Source organism: Pelophylax lessonae (genome assembly GCF_965119305.1).
Source record: "Pelophylax lessonae genome assembly, chromosome: 5".
Classification (NCBI taxonomy): Eukaryota; Metazoa; Chordata; class Amphibia; order Anura; family Ranidae; genus Pelophylax; species Pelophylax lessonae.
Window position 1 is genome coordinate 38,420,911 of NC_138772.1, and position 17,069 is coordinate 38,437,979.

The following is a 17,069-nucleotide window of genomic DNA, read 5'->3' on the forward strand; positions in this document are numbered from 1 at the left end:
AGAACACTTTCTCTACAGCAGTGTTTCTCAACCTTTTTTCAGTCAAGGCACCCTTTAAAATTATGGACAATATCAAGGCACCCTCTAAATATATGGACAGTCTTGAGGCACCCCATTCTAAAATCTAAAAAACTATTCGAATAGTTTTACACACACTCACCCACACCCCCACCCACACACTGTAACATTCATGCGTTTTTGTTAGTGGATGGATTTACAGCTGCAGAATTATTACACTCAGTAGCCTTGTAGAGAATCTGTTGAACAACATATCCAACTCTCAGGACTTCATCACCGTGTACAGCCTGTTATATACTATATATATATTAATAGATGTTTAATGGAGGATAGAGTATATGAGGATATATAGATGAGAGGCAGGCTATTGTATGGTGAGCACTAGAAGTAGTATTAGGAGAGTTGCAGGTGATGGTAAAGCAGATAGGTTCTGATGTCAAGTATAGTGCAGATGGTAAGAGGACACAGATGGAGTATACTTAGACAGAGTAATCTAGTGCAAGGATAGTTGAAGGTAGTCCCAAGAGCTAACAGTCTATGCAGATGATAGTGAATAGATAGATACAGATAGTCTTGGTAATTGCAGTAGATGACAGTAGGAGATTGGTTAGCAAGAATCCCCTGCGGGGTACTTATCACTTAGATAGGTTTAGGAATAACAGTGTCCATTGGAGAGGGGTGATCCCGTAGCGAGATACGGATCACCAGCGAGGTTTCCGGCTTCAGTTCAGCAAGGGAGGTATGTCAGCAGCTCCGACTTCTCAGGCGTAGGTGCGATGAACATGTGGGTTTGAACGAGCGATGAGTGAGAGCAAACCGGCGATTGAAATAGCCGCTCATAGCGGCGCTCGGCAATGATGTCATCCGGTCTTAAAGGTATATGCGTCCCTTGTTACACAAGATGGGACGCAATTAGGAGAGGAGAAATATGGAGACAAGGGTACCAAAGTTACCGGAACATTACACACACCCACCCACACACCCACCCACATACACCCACACACACCCATCCACACACCCACCCACATACACCCACACACACCCATCCACACACCCACCCACCCACACACCCAACCACATACACCCACCCACACACACTCACCTACCTACACACACACATCTGTCCACCCACATAGGAAACCCAACATTAGAGGTGATAATTTCTTCCAAATCCAATATACTTTTGCATACTGGTACAGACTAGTATTCTAATGTTTCTCTTTTCCCTCCGTTTTTCTTCATCACTCAGCTAATGTGACCCCAGCGCTGACAGAGAGGGGCAGGGGAGGGTCATTGGTTGTTAGTGTGCCGGTGGCTAGAAGGTTGTAATGGTGCATAATGAAAACCTGTGGCTTTGTGTAAATAAAGACAGGCTTCATCCATCTGCTGGCTTGTAAACAACTTTGGGGCAATTTTTAGGCATTTTGCCAAGGCACCCCTGAAGAGACCTCAAGGCACCCCAGGGTGCCTGGGTACCCTGGTTGAAAAAAGGCTGCTCTACAGACAGTGCTTGGCCAAGTTCTTGGGAGTCACGACAGCAGGATTATTTTGCTAAGAAGGAAATCATTAGGGACAGAAAGGGACAGGAATAGGTGGTGTTCTGTAGTTTGGCAGGCAACCATTGTCATGGGGACAGAAAGTGAAAAAATATCTCTCTATCGGAGCCATGAATAGCACTAGAAACTAGACTTGGGGTGCTAATCCTTCTTTTCTATCCAAGACCAATAAAAGGGCTTGGATAGAGGTCTTGGATGTCAAATTTCGCTTGGCATACACTTTAACCACTTTCAGACCGGAAGATTTTCCCCCTTAATGACCAGGCCATATTTTGCGATTCGGCACTGCTTTATTTTAACGGACAATTGCGCGGTCGTGCGACGATGTACCCAAATAAAATCAATGTTCTTTTTTTCCCACAAATAGAGCTTTATTTTGGTGGCATTTGATCCCCTGTGCGGTTTTTATTTTATGCGCTATAAACAAAAAAAGAGCGACAATTTTGCAAAAAAATAAATTATATTTTTCACATTATGCTATATAAAATTCCCCCCCAAAAAAATTAAAAATCTAAATTTTTGACACTTTTGGGGGTACCAGTGACATTACTACAGTAATCAGTGCTAAAAATATGCACTGTTACTGTAATAATGACACTGACAGGGAAGGGGTTAATACTATTGGTGATCAAGGGGTTAAATGTAAGCCTAAGGGAGTGATTCTAACTGTGGGGGGGACGGGTTTGTGAGATTATCACAGAGACATGCAATCCTATATAGAAGGAGGATCACATGGCCTCTGTGATCATCCGAGGGAGAAGAATGGACGGCTGTGTTTACATCAGCCATCCATCATCCTCTGTCAGCAGGGGGAGATCACCGGTGTCAGACGGCAATCGGAGCCGCCTGGCACCCGCACTGGCTTCTCCGCTAATGATCGGGGCGGGAGCGCGCCAGCGGCGGCGCACGCTCGCCCTCTAGCTCCTCCCAGGCAGATGATGTTTATTAACGTGATTCTGCCTGGGGCTGCCACTTTGCCGACGTAAATGTACAGTGACTGGTCGGCAAGTGGTTAAAGCCATACTCCAGATTTACTTTCACTTTAACTCGAGTTAGGCTGAGTGCTTTTCAGCCATTCATAGGAAGCCTTGCATTTGTATGAATGGATACAAGGCTTCTTCTGATTAGCCAAGGGGAAGAAAAGGGTGAATGATGTCACTATATGTATACAGTGTATACAGTGTATGTATATTGTATGTATATCGTATGTATATTGTATGTAGCTGATGCTATGTACAGTTCATACAGCGCTAACAGCGGCCGCATCAATTGGTAAAGGATATCGTTTGTTTGGTTCAAAAAGAGAAGTTTGGGACTTTATACGAGGTGTGCATTCACCCGTAGGTGTACTTCATGGACATGGTATACAAACAGAGAATACACGTATAATGGCATTAGTTATTTATTGGAATCTAATTGGAATCTAAAGAGAGATAGTAACATTAAATGTCATATTTAGAGCATTCAAAAAATATCTTAGGTACATCGGTGATATGGTAGAGCCATGGCACAATAAAAGCACTGATAAGTAGATGGAATAATAAATATACATGATGGACAAAAATTGATATATGTACAGAAATATAGATGGTAGAGAGATCATATCCTATAACGCTCTACGCGTTTCGTGAGATTCACTTCTTCAGGAAAAGGTGCAATTCATATATCTTCAAAAAAATATATATGTAAGGGTAGTAATATATCTAAATTTACATACAGTTTAAACAATATCCATCCCTAGTTGTACTTACAAATCGATTCAAATTGTTGCCCCAGGGGGATAGGAATGAGGGTCTACTGGAAAGGTCTATACCGGGACCTGTGGGAGCTGTATCTGCACACATGGGTGTAGCCCAGGAGGACAGCAGAGAAAAGTGCCAATCTCCATTTCTCCATGGAGAGAATATTAATGCCTCAACTAGCCATCCGACTAAATCTCAATAAGAAGTAAAGAGATTTACTCGGATGGCTAGTTGAGGCATTAATATTCTCTCCATAGAGATCGGCACTTTTCTATGCACACCTCATATAAAGTCCCAAACTTCTCTTTTTTGGTCTTTCTCAGACATAGGAATGGAGGCACATCTATGTATGAGGCTCATATTAAGTCCCAACCCTTTCCTTTTATGCAAATCATTTGTTTGGATTAGCTTTGCCCAAACAAACTTATTTAAAGCCGAGTTCCAGCCTGGGGGGGGGGGGATGGGGGGGGAATTAAAAGTCAGCAGCTACAAATATTGTAGCTGCTGACTTTTAAAAAACCTATAGAGGAATGCAGCGATGTCAGCACCCCAAGCCAATCCATCCATCGGCTTAGAGTGCAGGCACCGCGCGCTTTCGGACACACACAGGTCCCAGAAGGCAGTGGGGAGGGGGGGAGGAGGAGGAGGAGGAGGGCACGACCTGATTGCTGAAATGGCGTACCTCGCTGCAGCGATGCTAAACAGGAGGAATCGCTCAATGGAATTAATCAATTTTTCATTCATTTTGTCACATATATCGAGTGCAAACAGTTCGGGTGAGGAACACATTAACCTCAATTTATCGTTAGTTCGGCAGAATTTTCCAAACTGTTCCTTCGATTTTCGGTTCTGAAAAGTTAAAACCGATTTTCTATTTGTGCCCATTAACTGGACAAAAAACGAACAAATGAACCAAACGACAGATTTTCGAATGATTTTTTTTGGCTAGTGTATGGCCAGCATTACACTTTAATATCCACAAAGGCCCATAATTCTGGAAGCTCAGGTGGTTCTATAATGCAAAATTGGGGCCACAGCTGCAATGGTTGAGCTGCAGACAGGACAGGGGGCCCTAACCATTCCCAGTGCTAAAATAAAAAATGTTTTTGTTTACACTTTAAACATGCCATTACTGACTCTACAACTCTTTGTTTCTAGATCAAGATCACTCACAAAAACCAAGCCCCCATGCTGATGGGACCTCCCCCGAGGAACAGCCTCTTCACCTCGTTCATCAAAGGAACAATGAACAGGAGCAAAGAATGAATATTTGCTAAAATCTGTTAGCATTCAAGGAAGACAACAGTATCTTGACCTATGTCTGTGGGCTTCTTAAATACCAGTACTTTGAATAATGGGATTGATTTAACTTTTTTTTTTTTTTTTTTACTTTACCGGTAAATTATAATTTTATTTATTGTAATATTTTTTTTGTAAGTGGTTAAGCATGTGAGGTCAGTGTTAATTTATATACAACAACATGACAGCCTATGAATCTGCATGCTTTTTAATCAGTAACACATTTTGAATGCAAAATCGTAATAATCCACGGTGCACCCTAGACGTGGTGCAAGTGAAACCCTGTATAGTTTATAGAGGATCTTTCATTGAGAGATGTTACAACATGAATTTTCTCAACTCTTGTGCTCTGTGTCTGCCAAGGTACAGACTTTAGCACAAGCACAAGTGAAATAAATAATAAATATTTTTAAGCTGTTGCTAATAAAAAAGAAGTTGGAAGATTGTCTTTAAAACAAAAATGTCTTCTAATTAGGAACTTTACATTCCGGGGGGAAAAATACAACATTTTAATAAAACAAAGAAATATATGCCTTTTCAGGTTAGACCAATGCTCCATTAATTAGCCAAAGAGATTGTAAGCTCTCAAGAGCAGGGCCCTTCTGTATTAAACTGTGTTGTAACTGTATTGTCCTTCGTTTTGTAAGGCGCTGAGCAAACTGTTGGCGCTATATAAATTCTGAATAATAATAATATGGGGTGGGGGGGGGGGGGAGTTGGGCTAGAAACTAAGCACTGAGAAGGAAAACATTCCTTTTGATTCTGTCTGAAGTCAGGAAAATATTGCCATTATTAATTTCAATTATTTATTTCAGGGATGGCAAAGAGCATCCCCAACATACCTTTAGGTCTAGGGCAGTGATGGCAAACCTTGGCACCCCAGATGGCGAACCTTGGCACCCCAGATGGCGAACCTTGGCACCCCAGATGTTTTGGAACTACATTTCCCATGATGCTCATCTACACTGCAGAGTGCATGAGCATCATGGGAAATGTGGTTCCAAAACATCTGGGGTGCCAAGGTTCGCCATCACTGATCTTGGGTGTCAAACTCAATTTAATAGTCAGGAAAATACTGCCATTATCTATTTCAATTATTTATTTCAGGGATTGCGAAGAGCATCCCCAACATACATTTAGGTCTGGGGTAGTGATGGCGAACCTTGTCACCCCAGATGGCGAACCTTGGCACCCCAGATGTTTTGGAACTACAGTTCCCTTGATGCTCAACTACACTGCAGAGAGCATGAGCATCATGGGAAATGTGGTTCCAAAACATCTGGGGTGCCAAGGTTCACGATCACTGATCTTGGGTGTCAAACTCCATTTCATTGTCAGGAAAATATTGCCATTATTTATTTCCATTATTTATTTCAGGGATTGCGAAGAGCATCCCCAACACACCTTTAGGTCTGGGGCAGTGATGGCGAACCTTGTCACCCCAGATGGCAAACCTTGGCACCCCAGATGGCGAACCTTGGCACCCCAGATGTTTTGGAACTACATTTCCCATGATGCTCATCTACACTGCAGAGTGCATGAGCATCATGGGAAATGTGGTTCCAAAACATCTGGGGTGCCAAGGTTCGCCATCACTGATCTTGGGTGTCAAACTCAATTTAATAGTCAGGAAAATACTGCCATTATCTATTTCAATTATTTATTTCAGGGATTGCGAAGAGCATCCCCAACATACATTTAGGTCTGGGGTAGTGATGGCGAACCTTGTCACCCCAGATGGCGAACCTTGGCACCCCAGATGTTTTGGAACTACAGTTCCCTTGATGCTCAACTACACTGCAGAGAGCATGAGCATCATGGGAAATGTGGTTCCAAAACATCTGGGGTGCCAAGGTTCACGATCACTGATCTTGGGTGTCAAACTCCATTTCATTGTCAGGAAAATATTGCCATTATTTATTTCCATTATTTATTTCAGGGATTGCGAAGAGCATCCCCAACATACCTTTAGGTCTGGGGCAGTGATGGCGAACCTTGGCACCCCAGATGTTTTGGAACTACAGTCCCATGATGCTCATCTACTCTGCAGAGTGCATGAGCACCATGGGAAATGTGGTCCCAAAACATCTGGGGTTCCAAGGTTCGCCATCACTGATCTTGGGTGTCAAACTCCATTTCATTGCCAGGAAAATACTGCCATTATTTATTTCCATTATTTATTTCAGGGATTGCGAAGAGCATCCCCAACATACCTTTAGGTCTGGGGCAGTGATGGTGAACCTTGTCACCCCAGATGGCAAACCTTGGCACCCCATATGTTTTGGAACTACAGTTCTCATGATGCTCAACTACACTGCAGAGTGCATGAGCACCATGGGAAATGTGGTTCCAAAACATCTGAGGTGCCAAGGTTCGCCATCACTGATCTTGGGTGTCAAACTCAATTTCATTGTGGGTCGCATCAGCATTATGGTTGGCCTCAAAGGGCTGGTTGTATCTGTAAGACTAGAAGTCCAGAGAACCCCACCCCCTTTACATCAGATGTCAAAAGCTGGGGGGTGAAGCTGGGGAGCAGAAAGTTCAGGGTCTAGAGGAGGACCCGGGGAGGGCTGGAGTCAACTGCCAGAGTCAGTTTAATGCTGGGATCGGGGAAGGCAATGACGAGGGGGTGCTGTGGCTGCAGCGGCTGCAAAGAGAGGTGCAGGATTTGTATGAGGAGTTCTGTCCTCCTCTCTGCTGCTGACTGCTGAGCCAAGGTGGGGGGCAGAGATGAGGGGGGTGCCACAGCTGCAGGGGAGGGCCACATGAAATGGCCTGGAAGGCTAGATTCAGCCCGCGGCCCTTGCATTTGACAAATGTGCTTTAGGTGCAAAAAAGCTTCTACTAATATTATTGATCTGTAAAAGCTAAACATTTTTCAGTGAACATTTGCCTCTCTTTTGTGTGTATTGCAATGAATACCGGCTTTCTATTTTACATTTCATTTCTGCCTTACAAAATGACACCACATCTAAAGGGTTGGTTGGGATTCCACATTGGCCATGCACTTTTTTGTAAGAGAGAAGTAAACTTGGAGAGTCAGCTGCTGTTATTGCAAAAGTTATCTTTCCTTACAACACCCACCCACCAAGTACAAATGGCTAAAAAAAGCTATTGCAAAAGAACATGTTTATAACATTTTTAGGCATTTTTTATTTTTATTTAAAAAGGCCCAAATATTTAATTTGGCCTGCCTTTCAATGGTTCTAGGAGGCATAGATGACATCTTTATGCTGCCCAGAGGAGCTGGATGCTCAAAATCCCATGAGAATGAGATCCTGAGATCTTTTTCAAGGGATTTCAAATGCTAACTTCACCAAAGCCTGTCAAATGCATTGGAATTAGGTCAAGGTGGGTTTTTTTTTTTCATAAACCTTACTCTTCAATGGCTTTTTTGAGCCATTTGTAGTTAGAGGTGGCTTGTTGTTTATATGAAATGGTATTGGGGGGTTATTTTTGTATTCAGGTTTGATGCTTGGTATTTAAAAGTGTCATTGGTCATGATTTAAAATAAGTGAATGGCCAATGTCGGTATTGTACTCCATAAAACATCATATTTATAGAATCTTACTACTGCGGGAGAGTGTGATTATAATTCACTTTATCACTTTAGAACCACCGATAGTTGACAAAGACTAACATAATAAAGTGATAAAGTGCAATCAAGCAGGTTGTGGTGTTTGTTTTATTCCAGCTTGATGGCTCCAGGAACCCTGTTCATATTATTTAGACTTTGCAGGGATATGCAAACTGTGGCCCTCCAGGTGTTGCAAAACTACAAGTCCCATCATGCTTTTTCCTCTGGGTGTCATGCTTGTGGCTGTCAGTCTTGCTATGCCTCATGGGACTTGTAGTCCTGCAACATCTGCAGGGCCACAGTTTGCATATCCCTTGGTGTAAAGGATGGATTTTGTAACCCCTAAAGGGAACCTTGATTTTTCCTATTCAGGATGATGTAGAAGGTTTACTTTATAACGTCCCCATTTGCTTTTAATATTTGCCTTCTCCACTCTTTGTTATAGCCCTTTGTGCTGAATATTCTGGTTGGAAATCCCAACACCTCCATATTTGATTGGTGCCAAAGGCACAGATTCATTACCTTTCTCATTCAAAGTATTTTACTAATATTATTATTATTATGAACATACAATATATATGTAACAGAGGTGTAAAAAAGGGACACAACAAATTGTAAAGAAGATTGAGTCCAAAAATAGAATGGCTAAGTGGGACCATGGTTATAAAGAATCAACAGGCAAGAGAGTAAACTTGATAGGTATAACAAATAATGATAAGATGGAAGCCAAAGGGATTACAATAGTAGAAACTGATTAATTGCCTTTTAGACATGAACACTCCTATGATTTGACCCCAAGCTCTGTGTCCACTTATTGAATAGTCATTCACTGCTCGAGATGTTTTCCACAATTGTGTATGGCCTAAGACACAGATAAATGGTGCTGTGTCTGGATGAAAACCTAATTGTCTTTGTCATTTTATTTGACAAAAAGTGTCAACATTTTACTAAAGTGTACTGGAGAAAAGCTGAACTCAAAATGAATAAGCTGTATGCTAATCTCAAGCTGTTTATTGCTGTCCTCAGTGTGGTTCAATTCCAATTTACTTCCCTCTCTTCCTTGTGTTACAATGTATCACTGTTGTCTAGTAGGGTATAAAACCAATGCCTTACATAGGAGAGCTCTGTACATATCTCTATCCATATTGTCTGCCTTTAGCTAACTATTAAGATAGGAGAGCTGTACTGAAAGTAATACAAAAGTGAGCATAATATTTTCATTGCAGTGGCGGCTGATGCATTGGGGGCCGCCCCCTCTATCCATTGTTCTGGCCCCCTAATCTACATGCAGGGTGCCGGACACATAGAGTTCAATGGGGCTTTTTTTTTTTTTAGCATGTGATTAGAGCCAGAGGCTCTAATAGGCTAAAAAAAAGGGTGGGCTTGGGGCGCAGAGCACTGCTCCCCGAGCCCACCCAGTTGTGTGACAATAGCGAATGAATATTCGCTATTGTCACACGGATCCTCCTCCTGGCCAATCAGAAATTGGGTCCTGAGACCTGTTTCATGATTGGCCAAAAGGAGAAGCCATCCCATTAGCCATGGAGCAGGAGGGAGGAGACGCAGAGGGGGAAGAAGCCGAAGCCGCCGCCGCTTGCTGCTGCTGCCTGCCCTTCCTCCACATATCCAGGCAGGGTGAGTGAGTCGGCAAGGGGGGGTGGGCATTGTGTGTGGCCTGGTGTGGTCTGGGGGGGGGTGGTATGGTGCGGTCCGTCAGCCGCCCCCCCCAGCCCATGGAGCACCAGCCGCCACTGATAGGTTGTTCAAATTTCACATGTTGGTAGTGTAATTCTTCCTCTATAGTAACCCTTCTTCTTCTTTATTGCAGGTAAATGATGGATTCCAAGCAGAAGCAATGTGCCGCCACTGAGTTCTTGGCTGTCTGACCACCACAGAAGGCTACAAATGGTTTATGGAGATGACACCATTGACACGAGTCACCAATGGCAAGACATTGCTCTTGTCATTGATGTCATCTCCATAAATATCCTGTTGCCTTCTGTGGAATTCGGATAGCCTGCACCCCCTCCTTTATCAAGAACTCAGTGATGGCACATTGCTTCAGCTTGGAATCCATTATTTACCTTCAATAAAAAAGAAGAGATACTATAAAGGAAGAGTTACTCTACCAACGTGTGAAATTTGAATGATGTAAGGTAATAAAAGTGTTATGCCCACAGTTGCGTTACTTTCAGTACATCCCTCTTATATTCTGCCTACATAACCCCTTTTAGCTGTAGCTTATTGACAGCGCTGCTAGTTTTGGAACAAGAGTTTTGGCTGTACAGTTCTGTTGATCCATTGACTAGGGCACTCGCGAAGAAAACATTTATTTACTATTTATTTTTCTAGTGTAATGGGTCTAAATATCTTTGCTATTCGAAAGATGTACTTGACATGAACATTATATGTGACAATGACAGTATTAATATTATTATTGTAAATTATAAATTGCACTTTTGTTTATTTATCTATATGCCCTCCATGAAAGAAAATGATTCATGAATAATTTGTGTGAATCTATACAAGCACACAAATATCCAATCTGATCCATTCAAACTGCTGGTGTAACAAACTGTTTCCCGCCAAAGATTTACTGGCGAAGGCTTCAGAGTAATGGGTTAATGCATAATTAATCAAGGGCACTGAATGAAATTCACGGCTGGGAAAAAAAAATTTACAGCAGTTTTGATTACCTTGCCAAGTGCTGAGATTACACGCCTGATGCATTAAATAAACTTAAATAAATGTACTTCTGCAGTGTTGCTGGGTAGGATACTGCTGGATTGGGGGACCAATAAATAAGATATTTTATGCAGATCTTTTTTTATGCAAAGCAGTATTGGGGAACAATGGAGGCTAATTTTAACGTGTAGAATTTCTTTGGCGCAGTGGTTTCTAAACCAAAACATGCAATGGTGCCAATAGTTAATAGGGTTCAGAAAGGGTAAGGTTGGCACTGTGGCCTCTTCTATTATCGAAAGTAATGCAACAGTGGGCATAGCTTTTTTTAATTTACATAGGCCATTCAAATTTCACATGTTGGTAGAGTAAATCCTCCTCTATAGTAACTCTTTTTCTTTCATTGCAGGTAAGTAATGGATTTCAAGCAGCAGCAATGTGGTGTCATTGAGTTCATGATGAAGGGAAGGGTGCAGCCTGTCTGACTTCCAAAGAAGACTACAGAATGTTTATGGAGATGACACCATTGACTAGAGCAGTGTCTTTTCATTGGTGACTCTTGTCAATGATGTCATCTCCATAAACAATCTGTAGCCTTCTGCGGATGTAGGACAGCCTGCACCCGTCCTTCATCAAGAACTTAATGACAGCACATTGCTTCTTGAAGGAAGAAAATGGTTGCACACCGCCACGGAATCCAATGAAGAAAAGTTATTTTATCAACATACAGTAACTGGTACAAAGTACAGCAGGGTAGGACTGTAGATTCATTTTACACGACTGCTACGTGCTTGTTCACTACCAGGTAGGAAACAGGCACGTAGCAGTCATGTGAAACGCGTCTACTGTCCTACCCTGCTGTACCTTATACCGCTTATATTAATAAAGGAACTTTTCTTCATTGGATTCCGTGGTGGTGTGCAACCATTTTCTTCCTTCATGCTGCTCCTGGTGGCGAGCCGAGGTTCAGCACCCACCTTGGATCGTGGACTTTGATTAGCCTGAGCGGTGTAATCTCTCTTTATAGCACGTTGCTTCTGCTTGGAATCCATTATTTACCTGCAATGAAAAAGAAGAAGAGTCACTATAGAGGAAGAGTTACTTTACCCACATATGAAATATGAGCAATCTATGTAGGTTAATAAAAAAGTTATGCTCACTTTTGCATTACTTTTTGTTACAGCCCTTGTACTTACTGTACTTACGTGAAAGCCTAAGTAGGCAATGCCCAGCCACAATTTTTGTTTTTTAGTTTTGGATAGAGTATAAAAAGTTTAGAGCCTCTGTCAACTTTTTTTTATTGTTGAGAAAAGAGAAGAGATGTAGAACACTGGATATATTGATTCTGGTGGGGGGGGGGGGGACCACGCAGGGCCCCTTTGTTAGGCAACTGATATGCCTGGCGAAGGAGCCCTGCATGGCTCCCAAACATTGCTGTATATTTATCATGTGACCACGAATGATGCTTTGGACCCTTTCGAGGAATCCTTGGTGTGCTGATGACATTTTCTTCAAACGACACAACACTTCAGAATAATGGGATTCTGCATCTTAAACATTGTCCCGCTTCAGGAATCATGTGACAAAACTCCTAGGTGTGAATGGGAGCTTAGGTTTATGTTTATGCCTGTGGCCTGAATAAAAAGATTTCCTGAGTTCTTCTTTGTTCCTGTTCTGGTGACAACTTGTATGTCAGATGGGACAAGAAGCTTGTGAACAAGAAATCTTACTAATATGATAACAGGAGAAAGGACACAGTTGTCTTTCTGCTATCAGAAGTTTAAAATTTAGGCCAACACATTTAGAGGACATCTAATGTCTATAACTAAAGTCACCAAATCCTTCTTCTACTCTTGTAGATTACTCTAAAGGAGAAGTGAGGCCAAAGCTATTTTGGCCATACTTCTCCTGTGGGTCACAGGAGTACACTTCGTTCTGCACTCCTGTGACCCATTTTCAGCCGACAGCGGGCTAACATTGGAATTTGGACATCACTCAGTGGGTCCATGCTCTGTATCAATCCCAACTTTAATGGCGGGATCCACCCAGATGCCTGGACCAGCAGCTGGCTCAGCCTCTCAACGCTGAGAGTCTGAGCCAGTCGCTCCCACCCCCTGCACAGTCTGTAGCTCCAGTAAATGCTGGAGGGGCAGAACAAAGAGCAAGTGACTGACAGTCAATGGCTCTCTGCTCACTGAAGAATAAGAACTAAGCAATTAACAGTTTTTGATTGCTCGGTTCTCAGACTTATGCCCCGTACACACGCGTCGATAGTTGGCCGTGAATTTTTGGCCAACGTCCGATCGGCCGTTTTTCGGCTTGTTAGTATGATGCTTCCGACAACCGACTCCGACTTTTCGGCCGAAAAAAATCTGGTGTGCAGGCTATAAAATTTTTGTTGGCCGTCACCACAATGGCCGATTTTCCGTCAGTCAGTACAGATTTCGGCAGACAAAAATCTGATGAGCAAGACTGGGCGTGCTCAGAGATGAAAAAACACACGGAAAGTAAACCAGCACATGACATCACTTCTGAAGTAGATTTTTGTTGGCCGAGAAAATTCGTGTGCAGTCTAGAGCACATTTCAACCAACACAACAACACTGGACAAAAGTCGGCCGATAATCGTTGCGTGTGTACGAGGCATTAGAGACAGCAGAGGACAGATGCAAGTATGTGCATATCCTTTATTCAATTTCCGTACTTCTCTTTTAAATATTCAATTTTTTGGATTTTCCCTTCCTCTTCCACATCTTTTGTTTCAATGATTTTTATTGAAAGTTTTGTAGAAAAGAACATCATAGGTACAAAAATAAAACTGTAAACATAGGCATATCAGTCCCAATTGTCCCGCTGCAATCATGGAATAAAAAAGTAGAGAAAGACAAGCAGTAGAGGCAGTTACGGTGCACTGTCGCCCGGGAAGAGTGAAAAGTCATTAAACAGCATAACATTAAACAGCATAACATTAATCAAGAACAAGTGTTGGTTGATACAAGCAACAGATTATAACGCGCATTTAGGCCCATACACACATACCGATCGTCGGCATACAAACGTCGGCGGACGAAAGATCTGCCGATTGTACGCTTGTTAGTATGGTGCCTCCGACAGCCGTCAGCGCACATTCTGCCGACAAGAGTCTGTCTTGCAAGCATTAAAATTTTTGTATGCCGACACCAGAGCGGCCGATTGTTCGCCAGTCAGTACAGAATTCGGACGACAGACCGCAGATTTGCAAGACTGGGCATGCTCAGAAAAGAAAAAACACAGGGAAAGTTAACCATTACATGACATCACTTCTGTAGTCGGCGGACAAAATTCTTGTGCTGTCTTTGCACTTTTCAACAGACACCGACAGCCCAGGGACAAAAGACGGCCGATCAGTACGTGTGTACGGGCCTTTAGGGGCGAGAAATGAGGGAAGTAATAAGAAACCTCAATATCAGCCACCTATTTAGCCTATCGCCATGTCTCTTCCACATCTTAAAATATCAAAGAAGGACATTTATTCTGCATCCTCAATCTTCCCCCTACTACTTGGGAAAAGCCACAGCTAGTCTGCCTTACTCCTTTTGGGTCTAAATATAGTAACTGCCAAAAAAAAAATTGGGATGGGAGATATTTGCATTGGCCTCAAGCCATAAAACTGCCAAAGTTTAGAAGAAAAAAAAAAAAGGCATCTAGCTACAGTTATATATAGTCTGGCAAAACACATTCAAGTATTGTGTCAAGGCAAACCTAAGCTTGTTGCATGCATTTTTTATACATAACTATGTTTTTCTTTTTTTTTGCCAATACTGAACAGACTGCGTCAGTATTTTTTAAAGATGAAGTATAGAACAAAACTGCTTCAATTCAGCAGGGAAATGCTGCACTTTGAGTTTGATTATGGTGTATCTATAGCATGCTGAAATGCATTGTTTATGTCAAGGATCAGTTATTTGCAGTCGTATGAATGTCCTGCCATAGGCAGTGTCTTTTTTTATTTTTTTTGAACATTTATTGACATTGTTTGATGTACTTATATAATTGCTAACTCGAACTGACAGAACTCTTTCGAATAAAAGGTAGATAAAATTCACTATGGAACTAAGGACCAAATTCTGAAAAAAAACATTGCTGTATGACTATAGATGCCATTATATTTAGTGATGATTTGGGTTGTGGATAACTGCCCCTTGCATGGGGTTACTATTTTTATAAATGGATGAAATGGGAAATATATTTGTACGATGACCACAACTGCCAGTATTAGTAGTTTGTGAACAAACATCTACTAACTTTGACTTGTACACTGTCCATCTCCTTCTGGCCAAAGTATTTCCAGGTCTGTTCCTGGATAAAATGTCCTCTACTTATTTTATTAATCCAGTAGATTCTGCTGTCAGAAGGGCTGGTCTTTGGATCCCCAGAAAAACCCTACTGGTCTGCAATCTAAGCTGGCAAACATTTAGGGGGATGGTAGAAAGCTTCACAATCTTTTGTACAATAAAAAATATAGAAAGAATTAGGAGCTAACATGAGCGTGCCATCATCCTGAAACTATTACAAAGAAAGAAAAAACCCAATTGGACTAACCTTATGGGTCAGAAAATCAACTTTTAAGGCACGATGGATAGACTTAGATGTCGAAAATTGTATAAAATATCACATTTATTAAATTCCATTAAAAACATAACAGAATAAAAAAAACACAACAAAACACACTACACATAAGGAAAAAACTCCCCCCAAAGGGGGTTGAGGTTAATCCTATGTGTAAGAACATATAAATTGTTACATATAAATTCAAGATATACACAAATAGCATCAATACGAGAGAATACGTCTGTGTAGACGGTCGACACATTTCGCAAATTGCTTCGTCAGGACCGTTTACACACAGAAAAATTCTCTTCCAAATGGCGCATAAGAGGTAAACTGGCTTTGGGCAGACACAGGGAGCAAAGGTGAAGGGCCATAAGGATCCGTAAAAAGATTTATTAACTTGAATATCAAGGGTATACTAATCCCATAAAGGGACCAAAACCCAAGGAAGCGAGGTATTGAGGTACCCTTGATATTCAAGCTAATAAATCTTTTTACGGACACTTTTGGTTCTTCACCTTTGCTCCCTGTGTCCGCCTAAAGCCAGTTTACCTCTTATGTGCCATTTGGAAGAGAATTTTTCTGTCTGTAAACGGTCCTGAGGAAGCAATCTGCGTAACGCGTTGGCCGTCTACACAGACGTATTCTCTCGTATTGACGCTATTTGTGCATATCTTGAATTTATGTGTAACAATTTATATGTTCTTACACGTAGGATTAACCTCAACCCCCTTTGGGTTGAGTTTTTTCCTTATGTGTAGTGTGTTTTGTTGTGTTTTTTTTTTATTCTGTTATGTTTTTAATGGAATTTAATAAATGTGATATTTTATACAATTTTTGACATCTAAGTCTATCCACTGTGCCTTAAAAGTCAATTTTTGACCCATAAGGTTAGTCAAATTGGGTTTTTTCTTTCTTTTGTATAATAAGAGAATTTTAAACAAAATGTATTAGGTCTCTGGGATGGGTTTGTCAGGACAGTAGAATTGGCCTGTGGGAACATAGTAATGAAATATGGCCTTTGGCCTACTTCTAGCTCCGTACGGTGCAGCTTCATCGGGATCCCACAATGGGTGTCTGTAGATGTTTATACTTTCTCCACTGGTTTCTCTTAATTCAGGGGAGCAACATCTCCAACTTTAGCATTCTCTCATGGAGAACAAGTCGAGCAACCATACCTAATTTCCATACCTAATTTCCTAATTTAATACCTAATACATACCTAATTTCCATTAATTTCCTTCATTTGTTCATGCATTTAATGCATATTTCATTGTAAAATAATGTTTCACAGACATACATACTGGGTTTAAAGGAATCTACGGTCCCTACTCTCTTTATTGTGCTGTATATTATATAGTTCATATCAAGCCACACGGCACACTGTGCTGAACACTGTACTGCACTACACTCTGTACATTGTGCTATAGATTTCTTATGACACATTTATACTCTGTGTACTGCGTTATATACTGTACACTATATTGATCATTGCGGCACTCTTTTTCACTATGCTGTACACTATGTTGCACAAAACTCCACTCTATACACTGTAGATTATTTACAGCACACCACTCCAAACTGTACACTGTGCTGTATATTATAC

General features: G+C 41.5%; 1 protein-coding gene across 1 annotated transcript in view; it reads left to right on the plus strand.

The window, feature by feature from the left end:
- Positions 1 to 5,109, plus strand: part of DGKB (diacylglycerol kinase beta) — a 905,602-nt gene extending 900,493 nt beyond the window's left edge. The window contains exon 26 of the mRNA XM_082259056.1: positions 4,475 to 5,109. Within this exon, the coding sequence (XP_082115182.1) occupies positions 4,475 to 4,582 (108 nt within the window). The 3' untranslated portion in view covers positions 4,583 to 5,109. The remainder of the gene's footprint in view (positions 1 to 4,474) is intronic.
- Positions 5,110 to 17,069: the final 11,960 nt, after the last annotated feature.